Source organism: Stomoxys calcitrans, chromosome 3 (assembly GCF_963082655.1).
Source record: "Stomoxys calcitrans chromosome 3, idStoCalc2.1, whole genome shotgun sequence".
Taxonomy (NCBI): domain Eukaryota; kingdom Metazoa; phylum Arthropoda; class Insecta; order Diptera; family Muscidae; genus Stomoxys; species Stomoxys calcitrans.
In genome coordinates, this window is record NC_081554.1 from 184,301,374 (window position 1) to 184,324,382 (window position 23,009).

A 23,009-nucleotide genomic window follows, 5' to 3' on the forward strand; every position below is an offset into this window, starting at 1 on the left:
AAAAAAGCACTTCTCAATATCCTAATTTTCAAAAACACCAGATCTCTGAGATTGGTAATGCGATTCGTTCGAAATTTTTTTGGCGCTCTTACAGTCAAAAGGGTGCTTGAGAGAAAAAAACGAATTTTATATCCAATTGAAGAGCCATGAGTTTAGGGAACTGCCCCATCCGAAAACCCCCCCTGTTATATAAAAGCTATTTAATGTTTAAATTGATTGATTTTCAGGAAATTCATACTCATTTTCGGGACAAAGTCCCCCTCAAACAGAATTTATTCACCGATCATGCCATTATGGGGCTCATATAAAATGTATTTGAAAGTAGAGCATGAAGCGTATATTAACATTAGGGGCCAAGTATCTAGGTGGCCACCCCACCTCCGAAATATCCCCTAAACCGGAAATATTGACAACTCAAAAGGAAGGTATTTGAGAGTGGAGTAAAAGTTTACCCATGAAAGCTTTCCGATTCAAGTTTAAACTCAATGGCAAGAGACTTTTTTTATAAACGGGTCCGAATGGCGTGCCGTAGTGCGACACCTCTTTGGAGAGAATTTTTTACTGGAAAGATGGCAAATGTCGCCAGCATTAAGAGAGGATAACCACCACTTTAAATTTTGTCCGATGTTCTCGTCAGGATTTGAGCGCAGGCGTTCAGCGTGATAAGCGGACATAGGCTTGAGTAGCACAAATTCCATATATACATTCAGGGCGAAGTGTTCTCACCCTAAAAAAATATTAGAGAGTTGTAGAAAGTGCAGCGGCTTGTCCCATTATACAAAAAGCTGTATGAGCTTTAACATAACTTCATTGGTATTTATATCTACATAGTTGAATATGTATATTGCTTTGTTCTAACCAACATTTTAATATTATTAGGTTGAATTCCCCTACTACTTATAGAATCATCAAAAAACTGCTTTATATTTTTTTGAATGGCTTAATTTGTTATGGAATGCCTCATATCATGTCATGTTATAATGATTTGCCTTAGTTATGCCATTAAAATATATACCAACATAAGTTTTAAACTAACATTTAAAACATTAATTTGTTCATCTGAAAGGCTTAGACAGCTCATAGCAGTTTTGGTTTACCAATATTACGTGTCGATTTTAATTATAAAAAAATACATTTAACAAAAAATACGCCAAACGTTTAATAATAGTAACAATCAATACATCATAGGAAAAAAAAATATTGAGCTTTAGTCAGTGCAAAATGTTAGGCTATAGATTGACAGATATCAATGATGGCAAATTAACATGAAATGAAAGGCAGTGTAGTTGATGTGTGATATTCATACTCATCTTATGTATGGCATATTTAGATAGGCAAGGTTCTTAGTACTGAAGAAACCGCTTCAATGGATAATTAGCTAAAAACTGAGCTTCAAGATGGCTAGACATCCCTTGTTAAATGCTGTTCCGTGTCAAAAGAATCAATAATATGCTTACTTTATAATGTCTAATATTCATGTTTTAAAGAACTACCACTTTTATGAAGAACTAAATATGTATACACGCATGCCTTCCCTTGATAAGTTTTCAAAAAGCTTAGTAATCAAAATTTTAGTATACAAAATGTTTTAGTTTTTTTCTCATATTTCTTCTTTGGAATTATTTGTTGTTATACTTTAAATTGATATGCGCTACTGCTGTATCATTGTTTAATACAGCGAATGCAGTCCAAGTAGCACATGCCTCAGTGACGTATTTGAATTGAAATAAAAAAATTATTATCGACATACATATTCGTCTTAAACAAGAAAAAAAAGAAAAACAAACATCAATCATATGGAACTGAAGCTGAAATATGTGGAAAAAAAAACATCAACAACAAAAACCAGCAGCAACAAACAATTAAATTTCATAATTTTATTTCATCTGTTCTCTTCTTATTTTTACGAGGTTAAAAATAAATTTTGAAAAGGTCAAAGAGCCAAAAAAATTTTGATTAGCTCTCACTCTCCAGGCTAGGATTTTCTTGGGTTTTTAGTTTAGAATTGAGACAAAGCATATCTTTAATTGGAATGCAAGCGTCAATATGTGAAATCAAACATATAAAGGCGGTTGAGAGTAAAAATGAGTCAAATGAAAAAATAATAATAATAAAAAAATGCAATTACTTTAGAAATTCATATGCCAAATATAATCATATTTGGTTGTTCTACCATTATATTATTTAACCTATTCCTGCTCTCAATGCTTGCATTTTATTTTCTTTTCATGTTGCAGCTTCTTGTTGAGGTTTTCTTTTGTCGATTTCGATTTGTTTATATTGAACTTAATGAACACTTCAGTGTGTGCTTGTAAACATGCGAATACATAATTCCAAATCAGACGCCAATCAATTTATTTGATATAAATATAAAAAAAGGCATACAATTGCCATGGGTTTTGTATATGCCGATATGGATGTATGATGGTATACAATGTCCATATACAATATGGTATATGCAAATGGATATGTTGTTAGTCTTCAATTTGTTTTATTGATTTAGGTATACGAATCCCAAGAAGCTCGCATTGGAAAAAACAAAAACAAACAAATAATAACAACCAAGCAAGCAAAGGCGTAACTAAATATAGAAAAATAAAGTTATGACAGAAAAAAATACCTATAATTTTTTTATATATTCCTACTGTCCCATTCTACTGATTTAAAAAATATTTGTTGTCTATACTTAAAATGACTCAAGAAGCATATAACCATGATTCATAATAACTTCCTAATTATTTTATAGGACTATTGTATGGTTTTGAATACATAGTAGTTGGGTACAGTAGAAATACTAAAAGTATTAAAATCCCACATTTTAAGAAATTTTACAGAAAATGTATGATATATCTCTGAGTATATAAATATATAAAGTTATATTAAGAAAGAAAACTAATATTATAAAAAATTATTATTTATATTCCTACTGTACCGTACTACTAAATTTTAAAAAATTTTCTCAAACAAATAATCCAAAACATTTAAGCAAAGGCGTGTAACTTAGTAAAGAAAAATAAAGATAAGACAGAGAAAAATAGAAATAATTTCACATATTCCTACTGACCCATTCTACTGATTTTAAAAATATTTGTTGTTTGTACTTAAAATGACTAAAGAAGCATGTGTACATGACTCACAACAACTTGCTAATTCTTTAATGAGGCTATTGTATGGTTTTGTATACATAGTAGATGGGTACAGTAGGAATATTAAATGTATTATAGTCCCATATTTTAACAAATTTCGGAGTAAATTTATGATATACATATATTCGTGTATATAAATATATAAAGTTAGATTTAAAAAAAGTAATAATACAAAAATTTATTATTTATTTTCCTACTGTCCCCTACTACTATATTTTAAATAATTTTCCAAAAACAACTTGCCAGAACCAAGTGAGCAAAGGCGTAACTAAACATAGAAAAATAAAAATATGAAATTCTACTGTATTTTAAAAATATTTTTTGTCTTTACTTAAATTGACTTAAGAAGCATGAAGTCAAGATTCACAACAACGTTTAGTGAATTGAGTCTATGCATGACTTAGTTTAACATAGTAAAAGAGAACTGTGTGTAATACAGAGTTTGCTTTGAATCCTCCTCTTTACATTATTGTTAAAATTCATGATACCATGGTTAACAAAACCTTTCAAATTATTTTAAAGTCTAATGCAGGATTTTGTATACATTGTAGATGGGTACAGTAGGAAAATGAAGTTTATTCAACCCCTCATTTTACAATATTTATGATATATATGTCCACATATGTGTATGAGATCACCGTAGCACAGTGGTTAGCATGCGCTGAACGCCCTCATTCGGCAGATCGGCCTGGCTAGAACATCAGAAAAATGTTCAGCGTTGGTTATACTCCCCTAATACTGGAGACATTTGTGAGGCACTGTAATGTTAGAAGCATTCAAGTTTCTGCAAAATCGGGTAATATATGCAGCTTTTAGAAGCTCAAGACCCTTAATCGGCATATTGCTCTACATGGCAGCTATATCTGAATATAGACCGTTCCAAACCATATTTGAGTCGGATTTCGGGAGGCTTAAAACAACTCACTGATTCAAATTTTAGGAAAATCAGATAATAATTGCGTCTTTTATGGGCTTAAGACCCTCAATCAGCAGATCGGTCTATATGATAGCTATATCTAAATATAGTCCGATCTGAATCATATTTAGATGAGATGACGAAAGACTTCAAACTACTCACTGTTTCAGGTTTCAGCAAAATCGGGTTATAAATGTAGATTTTATGCGCTCTAGACCCTTGATCGGCAAATCAGTCTATATGACAGCTATATCTTAATATGGTCCGATCTGAACCACATTTGAGTTGGATATCGGGAGGACTAAAAAAACTCACTTTTCCAATTTCAGAGAAATCAAATAATAATTCCGGCTTTTATGGGCTTAAGACCCTCATTCGGCAGATCGGTCTATATGACAGCTATATCTAAATATAGTCCGATCTGAACCATATTTAGGTGTGATGAAGAAGACTTCAAACTACTCACTGTATCAAGTTTCAGCTAAATCGGGTTATAAATGTAGCTTTTATGGGCTCAAGACCCTTGATCGGCAGATCAGTCTATCGGGAGGACTAAAAAAACCACTGTTTCCTATTTCAGAGAAATCAGATAATAATTGCGGCCTTTGTGATCTTAAGATCCTTAAACAGCAGATCGGTCTATATGACGGCTATATCAAAATATGGTTCGATCTAAACCATATTTAAGTCGGATGTCTTTAACCTAAAGATTCCCACTTGCAAATCAATGAACTGAAATTGTTTTTGAAAACCTCCTACTCCGTTCCTTACATATATACCCACATAAAAACAACCCCCACAAACAAATTTAGTAAGGACTAGCTCAAGGATACTAGTAGTACACTTCCTGCTTTTATGGTTAGGTTATACAATTTTTTTTTTTGGCCTTCGTCAGCTAATGCTCATATGCTTCGATACAAGAGAGGTCAGGATGACATCATCGATGAAATGTGATAGCTTTTGAGCTAACAAAAGCACAAAACAGTTCTTTGTAGGCAAAAATGAAAAAAAGAACATTTTATTTGAAAGAAAAGAAATAATCATTAAAGCCTAACCTTGAAAACACTTTAATGAAATCACAAAAAATAATGATATAATGTTACCTTTGCGCCTATAGAATAGGCAACACTTTTGGAAAACATAGAGAAGCCGCATACTTAAGAGAGAGAAAGAGAGAACCTATATGCTTATTATAAGGAAAAATATTTTGAAACATTTTTTTTCACTGTCATTTATTTTTTTTTTTAACAGCACGTGCTTATATATTCGGTATATAAAATTTCTACATAACAACAATACAATCTTTTTTTTGTTATATAAAATTGCCTTCTTTGAAAATATTGCACTTATTCAGCAATTTCTTAATTGATTTTTTTTTTGTCTTGGTCAAAATTAATAAAGAATAAGATGATAAATGATATGCTTTTGAATCGAATTAGATTTTATGCTCATACTTATGATGAAGCATCATGTTGTCTAAAGCAGAGATATACAAACACCACTCTAATTGGAATGCGTTCTTGCTTTTTAGTTAAAAAAAATCTTTAGATGCCATAATTTCTTATATTTCTATTTGAGTATTCACCGAAGTGGAAGTGTCTCGGTGTCAGTGGCTCTGTGGTTTGCTTGGAAGCTTTTTAATCAAAAAAAAGCTGGATATATACAAAAAAATGTATGTTATAAGATTTCATACATTTTTGTATGCTTCGACACAGGGATGGATTTATGGCAAAGCATACTAAAGAAAGCTGGTAATACATAGCATAGTGTTGATGAGGGCCTTAAGAAACTAGAATTTAGCCTTTATCACTTCATCAGCTGAACAAAAGAAAAATCAAACGACAAAATGAAACAACCAAAATAAAAAGGCCTAAAAGTATGCTCTTCAAAACATTTTATTAAGCTAAATATGCAAATTTTCAATAAAATGTAATAGAAAGTGACCGTATGTTTACTTTTGTGTTGGACTTAACAAGCATAAATGAATTATTTTAAAAACATCATTTAAAATTAAACTCCTAAAAGTATGCAAAACTAATTTAAAGCTTTTGGGCTAAAAATCACTCTTTTTTATTTATGGATGAAAGGCTAGAATTTTACTTGTATTGCACATTAAAAGGCAAGAAAATCAATATCAAAAAGACCTAAAAGTATGCAAAAAAAAAACTATAGTTGAAAAGAATTAAAACTTATGGACTAAAAATCACTCTCTCTTATTTGTGAATGAAAGGCTAGAATTTTACATTAATAAGCAAGAAAATCGATTTCAAAACGACCTAAAAGTATGCTTTAAATATAGTTAACAAAGCATTAACTATATTTAAAGCATATAGTTAATAAAAAGCAATAACTTAATTTTACTTAACAGTTAGGGTTAAGCGCTAAAAGTGTAATTTTTTAAAAATTGATTTTTTAGCCAGTACTCCTTTAGGTTTGAGTATTATTTTCCTTTTAACTAACTTAGAAAAAAGAATTTTTAAGAATGTTACATAAAAATTTTGCTTAAAAATATTGCACATTTTTAGGCTTTTCTATTTCTGTATAAAACTTTTATAACTAAATATTTTCCTGTCCATATTCCTAAAGGCCCTGGTCTTAATTTTCTCTTTCTTCCCAAACTAAGACCCATTGCATTCTTTTTATTCCAGTTTTTTTTTTGCACACTACACTTTGTGTATGAGCTGAAGTGTTTATATGCACGAACATACATATACTGAAACAACTTGAAGAAGCATACAAATTACAAAACCAACTTATGTGCATGTATATATATACATACCCAATGTATGTATTACTTATTCATGAATAGGGCAGCTTAATTGCATAGCTCAGTAAACTCAAAGAAGAATATTAAAAGACTTTTCCTATTCGATTGAATCTGATGGCTGGCAGAAAAGATTGTCTGTCTGTCCGTCTGCCTATTGAAAGACTTCATCATCGCAAAATAGAAGCAATACATTGGTGAAATAAATAATAATTTTTGTTGATTAGATTATATTTATGTATGGGTTTCATATTCGATTTTTCTCATTTGATGCATTATTCATAACAACATTATCTCAAAGGGCAATTTTCTAGCTGGCATATATGTATATATGCGAAAAAGTTTGAAGGCAATTGGACATTGCACACCTTCACTCACAACCCCATTAGGTTGTGATTACCATTAAAATGGCAAATGTTGCAAATAATCAAGGCAAAGTGGCAAATCAAAAGTAATTTTCATCATTTTAATGTCCATTTTATTTCCTTTGATAACCAATTTATGCAAATGGAAGAAAATATTATTATATCAAATGCGCCTTGGAGATAGGCAATAATTTTTAAATATAATTAAACTGTTTTGAAAAGCAAAAAATTCAAAATTAACAACATAACGAACAAAATAATATATATAGATATATAGTGGAAAAAATTAAACAGGTGAACTTTGCCACAAACATCCCATTAGGGAAAGAATATCTTAAATAAGGGTGAAGAATATCTTAAATAAATATTCTTTAAAACTCCAAAAGAGGAAAGTTGATAGTTTTAATGCTCATTGTATATTTCACATATTCCTCAAACTATAATCTACAAAGTTACATTTATTTTAATTGGATATGACAGAACATTTGTCCCATTTGCCAAACTTAGAATAGAATTTCAAGCTCCTCGATCTTCTCTGACAACAAGTTTCGAGATGTCTTTCACCACTTGATCTTTTCATCGGACTTTTGATCGTCTCGGTTTGCGTTTGCCACAATGATCGCCTTCAATAGACTTCCTCAATGTATAAGTTGAAAAACATTGTAAATAAAAACAAATATTACTGTCAGCTTGAATCGAATAAATTATTTTGAAAAGAAATCTTTCAAGTTATATATTAAAGCAGAGATTCTAAAAAACTTAAAATGTTGCATGCATTAAGAAAAAAAGTTTGAGAAGCACTGTATGTATCTCTAATTAAAAAGTTTTAATTACAGTGAAATTATCAATATTCAAAGCGGATCGAAATTATTTTAAATATCTTCCTTGAAGTTGAAAAACCATTCTCAAAAGCCTTAAAAAAGAATTTTTAATAGCCTAGTTTAGGAAGCACTGATAACAGTTAAAAAATTGGGACATTAAAAGATCTGCAATACATCACCTAAGATAGAGATATATATTGTTGCCATATACATAGTTCCTTTATTTCCAATATTCTTCAAACTATGAACTTAGCAGTATAGTTAAAAAAGCATTGAAAATAAGAAAATAATACAGTAAACGTTCAATGCTTTATTCAATAATACGTTAATGGCAAAATCTTTTCAAACCTTAGAAAATTCCATATATTAGGAAAAAAGTTTGAGAAACAGTGTATTTTTAAATATTTTTAATAATGAACAAATAATACCAATAACAACGTGCCTTTTCCGGATTTAATAATTCTCTTTATATAAAAAAAAACGAAAAACCAACAGTTTGAGAGGCAACAAAAAAATAATATGAAATTTCAAGCTTAGAAAGCACTGAAAAAACAATGGTCTTGCGGAATACTCTCGTAAGCATTAATTCCTGTTGTCTTAAACAACATAATTTCCAATTTGTTTAACAACTTAAATAGCCTAGTTTAGAAGGCACTAATAACAGCTAAACTGGCGATACTTGTGACCCACAAAGTATAGTTTAAAAAGCGTTTAAAATAAAAGAAAGTGAACGTTCATTGCTAATATTAGTTTTGAAAAAAAAATCAATAAGACGTTAATGGCAAATACTTTTCAAACCTTAAAATAGTCCATACATTAGGAAAAAAGTTTGAGAAAGTAAAAAAGACAAACCAACAGTTTGCGAGGCAACAAAAAATAATATGACATTTCTAGCTTAGAAAGCACTGAAAAAACAATGACGAAGATGCTCAACTTGCTGGGTACTCTCTTAAACACTTATTCATGTTTTCTCAAACAACATAATTTCTAATTTTTGTTTTGTTTTAGGTTACTAAAAGTGTTGCATACTTTTGGCGTAACTAGTTTGAAAAGTGTTGAAACCAGTATAACTTTTGTAGTCTATAGACCCAACCCAACACCCGAATCTCCGATCTCCGAGATCTGGTGTTTTCGAAAAGGCCACCCCCCTAATGTTCTTGCCAGGATTCGTACCGATGCGTTCAGCGTCATAGGCGAAACTTCTAACCTCTGCGCTACGGTGGCCTCCAAAAAGGCACTGCTAATAAATATGAGTGTTGCATTTCTTTAACAAAATGTCGTTTAACAAGCAATAAAATAAAAGAAAATTCATTCTTTTACCTAAATTTATTCAAATCAGTATCAATAGTTCTCTGTGCCAAAAATAAATTTTTAGAAATTTTCAATATTCTTTTATAGTTTAAAAAGAACTGCAATAAATTAAAAAAATCTTAAAAAAACATTTTTGAAGTCTATAAATATATTTTGGAAACACCCACGAATGTAATTTTCCTTACATTATAAAGTTTTGTAAGAATTAAGGCTAGGATTAAGGGTGCTAGTTTGAGAAGCACCTCCAATTATAACTAAAATTTTAATTTCTATATTATCATTTATATTATCACTATATAATCAATCGGCAATTACAGTCATTCAAAATGAGTAGTTTATATATTTTATATATTTTCTTGCATACTTTAGGGGAGATAGTTTAAAAAGCACTGAATTTATTACAAAATTAGCTCCATAAAAAGTGTGAAAAATGAAATACATTTAACTGCTACTAAAGATTTGTTTTCCTCCTTAGTGTTCACTCTAATAAAGGCAAATCCGATTTACGCATACACTAAGATTCACCTTCCTTGGCCACAGGAAATAGGAAAAAAAGCAGGAAACCAATGAAATCACTTTGCAAAACCCATAAGACCACAAAGTCTAACCAGAAAAAATAGAAGTAAGGCAGAGGTTTGGTGGTTACCAGGATATAAAAGAAAAAAACCAAGAAACTAAAGGACAAATTGCAAAAAAGACTCTTGGTATCTAGATTTAGCCGTTAGAGATTAAAGTCAAATAGGAATAGCTTTAAATATACCATAGCAGCAGTTATCAGCAAAGAATCGAGTAGAGAATAAGGCAAACAGCAACAAAATATACATACAGCTGATAAAATTTCTATGAACTTTGACATTTACTGGGCTCGTTTTTTGCTTCTTTTTTCCTTCCTCTCCTTTTTGCAATGGTGGCCTATGGAAGAAGCAGCGGCAGGAAATTCTCGGAGAATATAAGCTAAAGCAAAACGCAAGCTATTTCCCACACATACACACTGAGATAATCTACTGCACATTGACTTTATATTATAAATAAATTAACAAATGTTTTTATTAGGGTTATATTTCTATAAATAATATAGGATTTCTACGTTTAATTTGTAATAATTTTTTTTAAGGTTTTTGTTTCGTACCACTGCACTCTAAATTTTCTGCTGCTTGGCAAAAAACAACGAATTGGGAGGACATGCGCACAAAGTCCACAATCCCATTGTTGGTATTTCTGTTGTTGGTTTAATGGAATCTCTTATATAAACTCGTGTGACACTCATTCGATGTAGCAGCAGAGTCAGAAAAACTTGAATGTCCTCTGGCTGTGCTTTCTTTTCTCTAGGGTTTTTAGTGTGAGTGTGTCTATATATGCGTGTGATTATTTGTTTGTGGTAGTCACAAGCAGCCCCCCTCATCTCCTTCTATAAGTTACGTCATATATATGAGAGATTTAGAACAACAACGCCCCCTTTGTACAAATTTAATATACATTTTTATGTATAGTTAATCATATGATTAAGTGCAGAGAAAACTCTTGGTATAACAGTTTAATGCAAACTGTTATAAAACTAAAAAAAGCTATTAAATGTGGAATTAAAATGGAATAATAAATGAAGCAAGAAAAGAGACGCTTTGGGAGAAGTTTAAAAAGATTAATAGCTTAAATTGAACACATTTTTTTTTTTTCAATCAAATGGTGATAAAAGTAGTATAGCAAACTTAGGTTTTGAGAAAAGCTTATATAAAAATTTAATTTTTATTTGTTGGTGTGATCTTCATGTAACTGATTTTGATGAAATTTTCATAGCTTGTAAGAAACCTTGAGTCAAAAAAAAAATGGAAATACGGACCCTTCCCCGCAGCCCCATGGTGCAAAATGTCAGCCCCATGTTGTAAAATGTCATATGTCGAAGATGGATATTCCAATTAAACCGAATTATTTGTTTGCACCTACCACGAGTCTACTTCTAAATTTGGGGTAAAGCAAATGGGGGAGAGCCCCTTCCCCACGAGTCTACTTCTAAATTTTTGAGTAAAGTAAATGGGGGAGCGCCCCACCCAAGCCGGGCTCTCAGGCCTAACCTGACATTTCGAGTTTAGTAACTGGGGGAAACACCCCACCCCTTATCCCCTACGAGCGGCCATATGCACCGATCTGGATAATATGGGACTCAAATGTAATATATTTGCGAGTTCTATTTGGGTTAATAATTCTACAAGAAACCCACACTCCTAAAACCCAATATTTCGAGTCTAGTAACTGGGGGAAACACCCCACCCCATATCCCAACCGAGCGGACATATGCACCGATCTGAGTAATATGGGACTCAAATGTAAGGTATTTGAAAACAGAATACAAAACTGATACTTCAATTTGGTTAATGTTCCCAATTTTGGGATCAGGTAACTGAAGGAACGCTCCATCCTTTACCCCCCTCTGAGTGGTCATAAATATAACCCAATCAGAATTTTATGAGTCTCAAATTGAACGCAGCAGAGTTCGAGTCTTAACTCTTAATATAGGATCAAGTAACTTGGATAACGCCCCATCCATTATGGTCTTCGGACATCTAGACCGATCTGAACAATATGAAGCACAAATGATGAAATGTAGAGAGAAAAGTACGAATCTGAGATCTAAATTTGGGAAAAGTATCCAGGAGAGGAGACCACTGCAACGCAGTCTATAACTATACGGGATACAATTTCAAAGAGAGCAAAGTACGAATCGAAGATAAAAATTGGGAAGAATCCACGTCCCAAAAATCTTTATCTTAGATTCAAGCAACTAGGGGAAGGCCCCTCACCAAGCGGGCATGTAGACGAATCTGAACTATTTGGAACATAAAAAAAGTTTTTAAAATCAGAGTACTAATCTGATATCAAAATTTGTTTTAAGTTTCCGGACCACCAAAGCCCCTATTTTAAGATCAATTAAAATGGGGGAACGCCCCAACCTAAATACCCTCCTATCGGGCATATTAAATGATAAAAATGTGTCTCAAATGGAAGGTACTTTAGAGCTGCATACTACAATAATATGATTGGTTTAAGTTTCCGCAGAGGATACCCCACCCCCGAAATTCAAAATAACTGGGGTGAATGTCCTACCAACAATACCCTTCAAGTGGACAAATTTGAGCTCAAATGGAAGGTATTTTAGAGCAAAGTACAAATCTGATATATAAATGTGTGTAAATTTTTCGGAGGAAACCACACCTTCACTGGGGGAACTCCCCACTCTAGATACCCTCCGAGCGGGAATATTGACCGATCAAGATAAAATTGGTCGCAAACAAAAGGCATTAAACGTGTCTTAAATAAAAGGCATTTTAGAGCTGAATTCGAGTGGGATATCGAAATTTCATTTAAGTTTCCAGAAAGGAAGCCACACCTTCAAAACAATAATTTTTGCGTCAAGTAACTGAGGAAACTCTCCCACTCTTTTTAACCTCCGAGCGGCCATATTGACTGATCGGGACAAAATGTATTTCAAATGAAAGGTGTTTTTGGGCAAAGTTCGAGTCTGATATCTAAATTTGGTTTAAGTTTCCGGAGAGGAAGCCGCACCACCAAACCCCTTTTTTAGGAACAAATGCCCGACCCTATATACCCTAAGAGCGGGCATTAAGACCAATCAGGACAAAATAGGTCGCAAATGAAAGATATTTAGAGCTGCATACGAGTTTGATACATAAAATTTGATTTAAGTTTCCAGAGAGGAAGCCACACCATTAACACACACACCACAACACTAATTTTATGATCGAGGAACTTGGGGGAATGCCCTACCCAAAATATCCTCTGAGAGGGCATATAGACCGATCCGAACAATATAGGACTCAAATGAAAGGTATTTGAAAGTAGAATACGGATATGATATCAAAATTTCGCTCATGGATGTGTTGGGAAAGCCCCACCCCAAAAACCACCACTAGCGGTCATGTAGACCGCTCTGATCAATATGTGGCACAAATAAAAACTATTTTGAAGTGGAGTAAGAATCTGATATTACAGTTTGTGTTCATATATCTAGGAGTTAAAAAAAAATATTTAAAACTAGAATACAATAAAAACAACAAATTTCGGCCAGGGATGGACCAGCTTGTTTGTGAAAATGTGAAAGCTTCATAGGTTCTATGTATAGCTTCAAAATAGCTCTAAATTTTCCAAAAATGCAAAATGTTTCTATGAGAACATGTTTCTGGAGAACATTTTGAAAATTCCATCCCTGCCCCATTGACAATTGGATTGTTTATCTAAAGGAAATGCTCATGGTGAAGGGGCAATCATCGTCATTAATTCAGAAACACTCAACTCCATATGCAAGGACCAGCCCCTAATAACTTAAATAAAAATACAATTTCCTTTCTCAAATGACCTTTCAATCAATCTTAATTACTCTGACACATGTGTATGTACTAGCAAGGGTATGTGAAATATAGATGGACTGCTTAGAGTTATGTACATACGTTTTAACTGTCCTAGGGAGGCGAAGAATGGTTTCATGCTAGGGATTTATATCTACATCCAGATGTGTTCACTCCCACACACACACACCATCTCATGTGATATGCTGCTACATTGAAAGCATAGAGTACAACTGTTTGCTTAGATAAGTGTCCTGAAGCTAAATGTTAAACAATAAAATCAAACAAAAATCCGAAATATGTCAAATAGTTAACAAATCGTGAGTGGCAAACAAAAAAAGGGATATCCTGTTATTTATATCAGAGACGTAGGTCATATGTCAAAGGAAAAAGGCGCGAGAGGGAGAGAGGAAATCAGGATACAAGAAACTTGAGGGAAAATTAAAAATGTTAGAATATTTTTAGGTCTTGTATTATGATAAACAAACCTCCACTCTGATCCCTCTTTCCTATGCTTCATATTTTTCCACTCTTCTGTGTATAGAACTTTGAACGTGCTTATCAATTAATTCCATATCCATTATTGAACTCAAACCTAGAGACCAACAATATAGCCAAAGTCATTTTGGATACAAGGAGATTGTCACATGGTATTCGGATAGAATTCTTAATGAGTTGAGCACATAATACCACGCTTCAAAAATTTTTAATAAGGCAAAAGAATGAGAAAGCAAAGCAATTCACTTTTCCATAAAATTTAAAAATTAACATAATTTTTGGGGAAAAAAACTTGTATTTGGTAAAACATTTCACAAAAATCAAATTTTACATGATTTTGAAAAAAAATAGTTTACAAATTTAATAAAATTTTCAAATCTTGAAAAATTTTGTTAAAAACAAAAAAATCAACAATTTGTTATATACTCTAAGGTCCCGTAATTTGGTATATAATGATGATGTCATTATAATTAGATTTGCTTGAGATTTTATAGCGCCTTGGGTCTCATTGCTCAAATCATAGTAATCCCTAGCCATTAAACCGCATTTAAATTTTTAAAATCATATTAAAAAAAATAATAAATTTATTCAGTGGTAAATGTGTGCAGCGAGGAAGGGAGACAGTAGACCATAAGCTGTTTGCTGACAAAGCATTGAAGCTTGTGGCGCCTTGCCCTGTTGCTGTTATGTAAAGTAAAATCTAATTAAATTGTAGCCTACTCCTAGGGGGGGGGACAAACGAGGGAAGGTGTGTGTTATAAGGTTCCTATCAAATACACCTTTATTTATTATGCGTCTGAGGGTGGTGGGGGCATCAACAAGGCTAGGTAAGCTAATGAAGTTTAGCCCTCAGAGTACTTTAATTAATTTTTGTAGTGAAAATATTTTTAAATAATTTTTCTTTATTTTTTATACGAAAAATATGCTAATTCTTATCCTTAATTTATGGCCCAATAAAATTTTCTTTTTTTTTTCTTTACAGCAAAAATTCTGATATTTTATATAATCTTCTATGCGGCACTAAGTGGATTCTTCGCTGCCATGTTAGCTGTATTCTATCAAACTTTGGAATTAGACAAACCCAAATGGACACTGGACAATGGTTTAATTGGATCAAATCCTGGTGAGTTGACATGCCAACACTAACACTAACACCAACCCCATCCATAATTCTTATTCATATTCATGTCATGGCATGGTTGGGCAAAACAATTTTGAATTCAATTTGCACATTAATTACACTTCCGCACCCTTGTTCTTCATCTTCGTTAACTATGGCAAATCGAAAGCTATGATTAATTTTTGTTATTATGTTGACATAGGTACACTCAACTAAAATTTTTATAAGAAATTGTTGGTTGTAATATATACAGTCAGCAAAATTGGATAATAAAAGCCCATTTTTTAATTTGAATAGATGGTTCGTCATACCATTTGTGACTCCTCCAAATATGGAACAACGACAGTTTTAATCGATCTTTGAATGTGCTTCCTGTGTCTGGATTACCTTTGTCTGTCCTTCCTTTGCCTGTCGTTTCGTTCATTGTGCTTCCCTAGTCTATTCTTTCTTTGTCTACCCTTCCTTTCTCTGTCGTTTATTTGTCTGTCTTTCCATTATCTGCCCTTTCTTTGTCTATCCTTCCTTTCTCCGTCCTTGCTTTACCTGTCCTTCCTTTGTTTCACCCTCCCTTGTCTATCCTTCTTTATTTGCCCCTTCTTTGTCTTTCCTTTGCCCACTCATCCTTTTCTGTTCTGCCTTTACTGTCCTTCCTTTTCCGTCCTTTTTTTGTCTGTGTTGCCTTTTCTGTCCTTTCTTTGTCTGTCCTTCCTTTAACTGTCCTTTCTTGGCCTCTCCTTCCTTTGTTTGTCCCTCCTTTGTGTATCCTTCCTTTATCTATAACTCCTTTGTCTAACCGTAATTTGTCTGTCCCTCCTTTAACTATGCATTCTTGCTTGACCTAAAATTGCCTTCTCTCCTTTCTGTCGTTGCTTCGTCTGTCTTTAATTTATCTGTCATTCATTTATCTGTGCTTTCTTTGTCCGTGCTTCCCTTGTCTGCCCTACCGTTTTCCGCACTTCCTTTTTTGTCTATCCTTTTTCAGTCTTTCTTTGTCTGTCCTTCCTTTATCTATACTTCCTTTGTCTGTCTCTCCTTTATCTATCTTTCCTTTATCAAGCCTTTCTTTTCCTGTCCTTCCTTTGTCTGTTCTTAATTTGTCTGTCCTTCTTTTATATGTGGTTTTTTTGTCTGTCCTTCCTTTGTAAGGCTTTCCTTGTTCGTCCTTCCTTTGTCTGTCCTACCTTTTCGTGTACTTCCTTCTTTTATCTTTTCTTCTTCTGTCTTTCCTTTGTCTGCCTTATTGTATAATCTTACTTTGTCTATACTTACTGAGTCCTTCCATTGTCCACCCTATATTTGTCTGTCCTATCTTCTGTCTGTTCTTCATTTGACTGTCGTTCCTTTATCAATATTCTTTTGTCAGTTCTTATCTTGTTTTTCCCTCTTTTGTCTGTCCTTCTTTTGTCCGCCCTTCCTTTGTCTTCCATTCCTTTTGTCTGTCCATCCTTTATCTGTACTTCCTTTACTTGTCCATTGTCTGTCTTACCTTTGATTACCTTTCCTTTGACTGTCCTACCTTTGTTTACCCTTCTTTTGTCTATCCTTCCATTGTCCGCCCTTCATTTGTCTGTCTTATCTTGTGTCTGTCCTTCCTTTGACTGTCGTTCCTTTATCTATATTCTTTTGTGAGTTCTTATCTTGTCTATCCCTCTTTTATCTGTCCTTCTTATCTCCACCCTTCCTTTGTCTTCCATTCCTTTTGTCTGTCCATCCTTTATCTGTACTTCCTTTGCTTGTCCAATGTCTGTCCTATCTTTGTTTGCCCCTTCCTTTGTCTGTCCTACCTTTGTTTCCCTTCTTTCGTCTGTCCTTTCTTCAAAAGTCCTTCAAATTGCAGATTCTCCACCTTAAGAATCGTCGCCCCACTCTTGTATGAGGATACATTGGAGAATCTATTCAAGCTAGAAAACAACCTGTCCTATGTATCATCCAGACAATCAATTCCCTCTTCTTCCAAAACACATATAAAACCTGAAGGTGGCAAGGCATCCTGTTTCGTAACTATTTTAGGCACTAGACTCCTTCCCTCATGTCTTGTAAGAGCACACAATTCACTCTTCGTCTGGTTTCTGATTGAAATCTTCAATATTAGAATACCATGTAGCATCTTTTCGGAGCATCCACCACCTTTTGTCTTTACTGTTTCTCGACTCACCCAGTCCAACTCAGATATAGGAATCCTCTCCAATAATTTTACCAAAAATGGGTAGAGACTAATTGGTCTAAAGTCCTCGATCGCACCATTGCATCATCTTCAGCTTTAGTAAGAAGGCTATCATTCTCTCCTTTAGTATTGGAGCATCATTAAAGCCAGAAAATAACTTGACCTACCGGTCAAGCAGACACTCAAATCCCTCTTGCACCACGAGACCTGCAGAACCTAAAAGTGTATGATGTCGATGAACGTTCTCAAGGATCACCAATTACTCTGCCAAAGCAATAAACTGCATATCATCTTCAGGCACCATACCTTCCTCAGGTCCCTTTCTTGTCCCATAACATCAATCAGCGCGCTCTCCAACTGGCCTCTGTAAATTGCACAACGCACTCATTGTGTTTCGACCGTAAAAGCTCTTCTGGCATCTTTTTGTAGTATCCTAAGATCCCTTTTCCCCACCTTTTGTCCTTGGTATTACTTGGTCTAGTAGGCGGACCATCTGCTTTGTAGACAAATGTCGACTACAAATCTCATGGTATGTACCAAGTCCTCATTGTCCTCCGCACTCGAAAACTCTACCACTACTATAACAAATTCTTCGCGCAATAAATGCACAAAACTTCTTTCACGAGACCTACAGAACGTAAAAGTTGTGTGTTATGTCGAGTGAACGTTCTCATGGGTCACCAATTATTCTACCAAAGCGTCAAACTCCAGACCTACTTCAGTTTTCTTTATTGACCCATAACATCACTCGGTCCACTCTCCGCCTGGCTTCTGCAAATTACTTAACGCGCTCATTGTGTTTCGATCTTAGAAACTCTTCTGGCATCTTTTTGAAGTATCCTGAGATCCCTTTTCCGCCACCTTTTGTCCTTGGTATTACTTGGTCTGGTAGACGGACCATCTGCTTTGTAGACAAATGTCGACTCCATACTCCATGGTATGTACCATGTCCTTAATGTCCTCCACATTCGAAAACTCTACCGCTGCCATAACAAATTCTTCGCGCAATAAATCCACAAAACTTCTTTCACGAGACCTACAGAACTTTAAGGAGTGTGATGTCGAGTGAACGTTGTCGTGGGTCACCAATTATTCTGCCAAAGCGTCAAACTCCAGACCTACTTGAGTTTTCTTTATTGACCCATAACATCACCCGGTCCACTCTCCGCCTGGCTTCTGCAAATTACTTAACACGCTCATTGTGTTTCGATCTTTGAAACTCTTCTGGCATCTTTTTGAAGTATCCTGAGATCCCTTTTCCCCCACCTTTTGTTTTTGGTATTACTTGGACTAGTAGACGGACCATCTGCTTTTTAGGCGAATGTCGACTCCATACCACATGGTATGTACCAAGTCCTCGATGTCCCCCACACTCGAAAACTTTACCGCTGCGGTAACAAATTCTTCGCGCAATAAATGCACAAAACTTATTTCATTGCATCCTATAGCGCTTACTGATTGACTCACTCTCCTGCTGCCTAAACACCCCTAACTCAAAATATATATGTGTACATGTTCCGTGGATCTAGCTTCCTTCAATACCTCCAATCCAGAGATCCAGTTAACCTGGATGTCACCAAAGATCAAGTTCAGAATTTCTTTAAAATTGGAAAAGGTAACGTCCGCTCCTCCATTGTAGAAATTCCATATCATGCCTTCCTAAATATCGTTATAGTCTTTGGGAGTCACAACTCCCGCTTTAACTTCTTAAGCCCCTTTAGGACTCAATTCTTAACCTCAAATTTTACTATTTTTATAGGAAACTCCCCTAAATAACCAGGATTTACTTAATAAAGTTGTGTTAAGCGATCAGCCCACAGTGATGTTACTGGGGCCTATTCACTTTATGTTTTCGCAAGTGACCTAACTTAGTGAATCCTGCGGGGCTATTATTCTTTGGCATTTTCAGTTGGTTTCAGAGATTTTTTAGATTCAATGGTTTTGGGGCCGTCTTACATTATTGCCATAATTGGCATTTTCGTTTAAAAACAAATGCACATGCTGTTAGCCTTAACTTTGTTGCGGAGATCACGAACACTTCACAAGAAGATGGGCGAAAAAATTGCGGTTGATTAAAGGCAAAACTTAATTAGCTAATTGGATTGTCTGCTTAGAGACATGAAAAGCTAAAAACCTTTGGACAACATTTTCACTTTGATTAAATTGAAGTCTTAAACATGCAATTGCCATGTTTAATGTTGTAAAAGGTTTTTGGCACACATTAATATTGTTGGAAAACTGGAAAAACCAACAAGAAAAATGTTTGTAAGTTGATAACTTGGACGTATAGTGAGAAAGGAAGAGGGAAAAAACTTGGAATGTCTCGACTATGTTATGCCCTACAAGGTTTTCTGAATGTGTCTGAAGATTACTAAGCAAGCTGTGCGCTGCCGTATATCCACATTTCTAAGCCTTACAGCAAAAAACAAATTTTTTACAAGTAGAGGTTTAAGAAATCATATGGAGAACTCGTTGTAGGTAGGAGGTATCTTACCGATATTTGTTGTAGGTGTTGTGGAACATTAAGCTGCTTCACAATTAAAATTTCCCCAAATTGGCCAAAATTTGAGATATATAGGCTGGTAATGTGACAAATTGAGGAATGGAATGCAAAATGCAAAATTTGCCTATGAACATTCCATTAAGGAACAGGGACAAACTTCTCACCAATCAATGAATGCAGTCCAATTCAAGTTTAAGCTCAATGATAAGGGGCCCCCGAGTACGAACGGCGTGTCGCAGTGCGACACCTCTTCGGAGAGAAGTGTTACATGGTATTGTACCTCACAAATGTTGCCAGCATTAGGAGGGGAAAACCGCCGCTGAAAATTTTTTCTGATGGTCTCGCCAGGATTCGAACCCTGGCGTTCAGCGTCATAGGCGATAATGCTAGTCTCTGCGCTACCGTAGCCTCCATAGAGGAATGGGCTTATGTAAAATTTGGTGCTCGGATTTATATTTCTGCACCGTATTTTGTTGGCTTCCAATGGAAGTTGACCGTGGAGAGAAAAGTTTATAGCGATAACGATTTATTGAGAACAAAAATTGATTGATATTAGACTTTAAGGATTTTCTTTGGACCTTATTTATTTTGTTGTGAATTGATGAATTTTTTTAGGTTCTACATAGCCTCTATCCTGTACCCACCCACCATAGGATGGGGGTATACTAATCTAGTCATTCCGTTTGTAACACCTCAAAATAATCGTCTAAGACCCCATGAAGTCTCGATCTAGCCATGTCCGCACGTCCGCTTGTCTGTCGAAACCACGATAGCGGTCGAACGCGTAGAGCTAGCTGCTTGAAATTTCTCACAGATACTTAATATTGACATAGGTAGTCGAAGACTGCAAATGGGCCATATCGGTTCATATTTAGATATTCTTGATTCTATATATTCTTGATCGTCTCGACGATCTGAATCGATCTAGCCATGTCCGTCCGTCCGTCTGTTAAAATCACGATAGCGGTCGATCGCGAAGAGCTAGCTGTTTGAAATTTTGCACATATACTTAATGTGGGTCGTTGCAGATTGCAAATGGGCCATATCGGTTCATATTTAGATATAGCTCCCATATAAACCGATCTCCCGATTTGACTGCCTGAGCAATTACAAGCATTTAGCTGAAGCGATTTAGCTGAAATTTTGCACGTGTTGTTCTGTTATGACTTCCAATAACCGTGTGAAGTACGGTCCGAATCGATCTATAACCTTATATAGCTCCTATATAGACCGATCTACCGATTTGACTTCTTGAGCACCTGGAAGTCGCAATTTTTGTCGAATTGGGCTGAAATTTTGCATGTGGTGCTCTGCTAAGACTTCCACAACAGTGCTATGTACGGTCCAAATCGGTCCATTACCTTATATAGCTCCCATTTAAACCGATTTCCCGAATTGACTTCTTGAACCTCTGGAAACCGCAATTTTTGTCCGATTTGGCACAAAATTTGCAGGTATAGTTCAATTATGAATTACAACAACTGTGCCAAGAATAGTTCAAATCGGTCTTTTACCTGATATTTCCCCATATAAATCGATCTCCGGATTTAAGTTCTTGAGACCTTACACGCCGCAATTTTTGTCTGATTTGGATGAAATTTTGCATGCGTTATTCTGTAAAGACTTCCAATAACTGTGCTAAATACGGTCCAAATATAGCTCCAACAACAGTCTCTCGATCATCCTTGTTCGGTTCCTAGAAGCTTTAATTTTTTCTGGTTTTTCAGAAGTTTGGTATGAGCCCTTCAACTATGTTTATTTTGTATAAATTTTTAGCAGAATCCATGGTGTTGGGTTCCCAAGATTCGCCCCCGCCGAACTGAGTTCACTTGTACTTGTTTCTAGGTGAAGTAGACTTTTTAAAGAAGAGGAAATGGCAAATGTGGAAAGGATTTATTAAGACAAAAATTGATTATATTGGACTTTTAGGTTTTTGTTTGTGCTTAAAATTTGTTATTAAGTATGAATTATTCTGTGTTCTAGGTAATCAAAACGTTTTTCGACTGAATTCATCACTTCATGGTGAAGTTGACAGTTGAAAAAAAAAGGTTATAAGAGATGCTCCATTGACGAAAATTTGATTTTTTTGGCTTTTTTTACGGATTAGTTCTTTTGGGTTCTACATATCCTTTTCCTTGATTTAGCCAATTTGCTAGTCAGTCGTCAAATCAGTTTTTTTCGGCAGGGTTCACCACTTACAGATGAAGTTGACAGTGCCATACCACTTCCCTTAGTTGGTTTATGTCTGGAATTGCGTCCCCACCTAAGTGCCGGCGTCTGTTAGCCGCAAAAACTAGGCAATGACATAGAAAATGCTCCAACGAATCATCATCTTCCTCGCATGCCTTACACTTGATATCACTTGCCGCACCGATTTTGCATAAGTGAGCTCATAGTCCTATATGTCCTGTTATGATACCGAAAGCTTTACTGACCCCCTGCTTGCTTCCTTTCAGTAATAGCGCCGTCTTCTCACAATACGTATCTCCCCATAGGATGTGTTACATGCGCGTTCGTAGCCCACGCTGTTAACTCGTACTGCGTCGAACCGATAGACTTCGTGTTAACCAAGTGTATTGACAGCAGTCCTCTGGCCTTCACCGCCAAACCATCTGCTCTTTCATTCTTCCTTACTCCGCTATGGCCCGGTAACCAAACGATGCGGATCGTGTCATTCTCGGAGAAGCGTTCATGTCCTTCTTGCACTCCAAGACTGTTCGCGACTTTACCGTCCTGGTTGTAATTGCCTTATGGCCAGTTTAATGTCCTTGAAGATGTTCACAGTCGACGTCCTCGTGTTAGCACCACACCAACTCACGCATTCCGTGATAGCCGGGATCACCGCCTGCAGGACCATATTTTGGTCAGGCAGTCTAAAACAGATCTCAGTCCCTGGGTTCTTAACGTAGACCCCCAGGCCCACTCTTTTCTCCAGCTTTGATCCATCTGTGTAACATGATATGAGATGATCCACATGCCAATACTAAGGTTCCTTCAATCCAAGACTGTGCCGCTGGCAGCAGTGCCTCGCATTCGACCTCAA

General features: G+C 35.1%; 1 protein-coding gene across 5 annotated transcripts in view; it reads left to right on the forward strand.

The window, feature by feature from the left end:
• The window catches only part of LOC106084388 (sodium/potassium-transporting ATPase subunit beta-2), an 80,386-nt gene that overhangs the window by 39,825 nt on the left and 17,552 nt on the right, over positions 1–23,009 (forward strand). For all 5 annotated transcript variants that reach the window (XM_013248024.2, XM_013248031.2, XM_013248028.2 and 2 more), the window contains exon 3: positions 15,162–15,302. In XM_013248024.2, the coding sequence (XP_013103478.1) occupies positions 15,162–15,302 (141 nt within the window). The remainder of the gene's footprint in view (positions 1–15,161; positions 15,303–23,009) is intronic.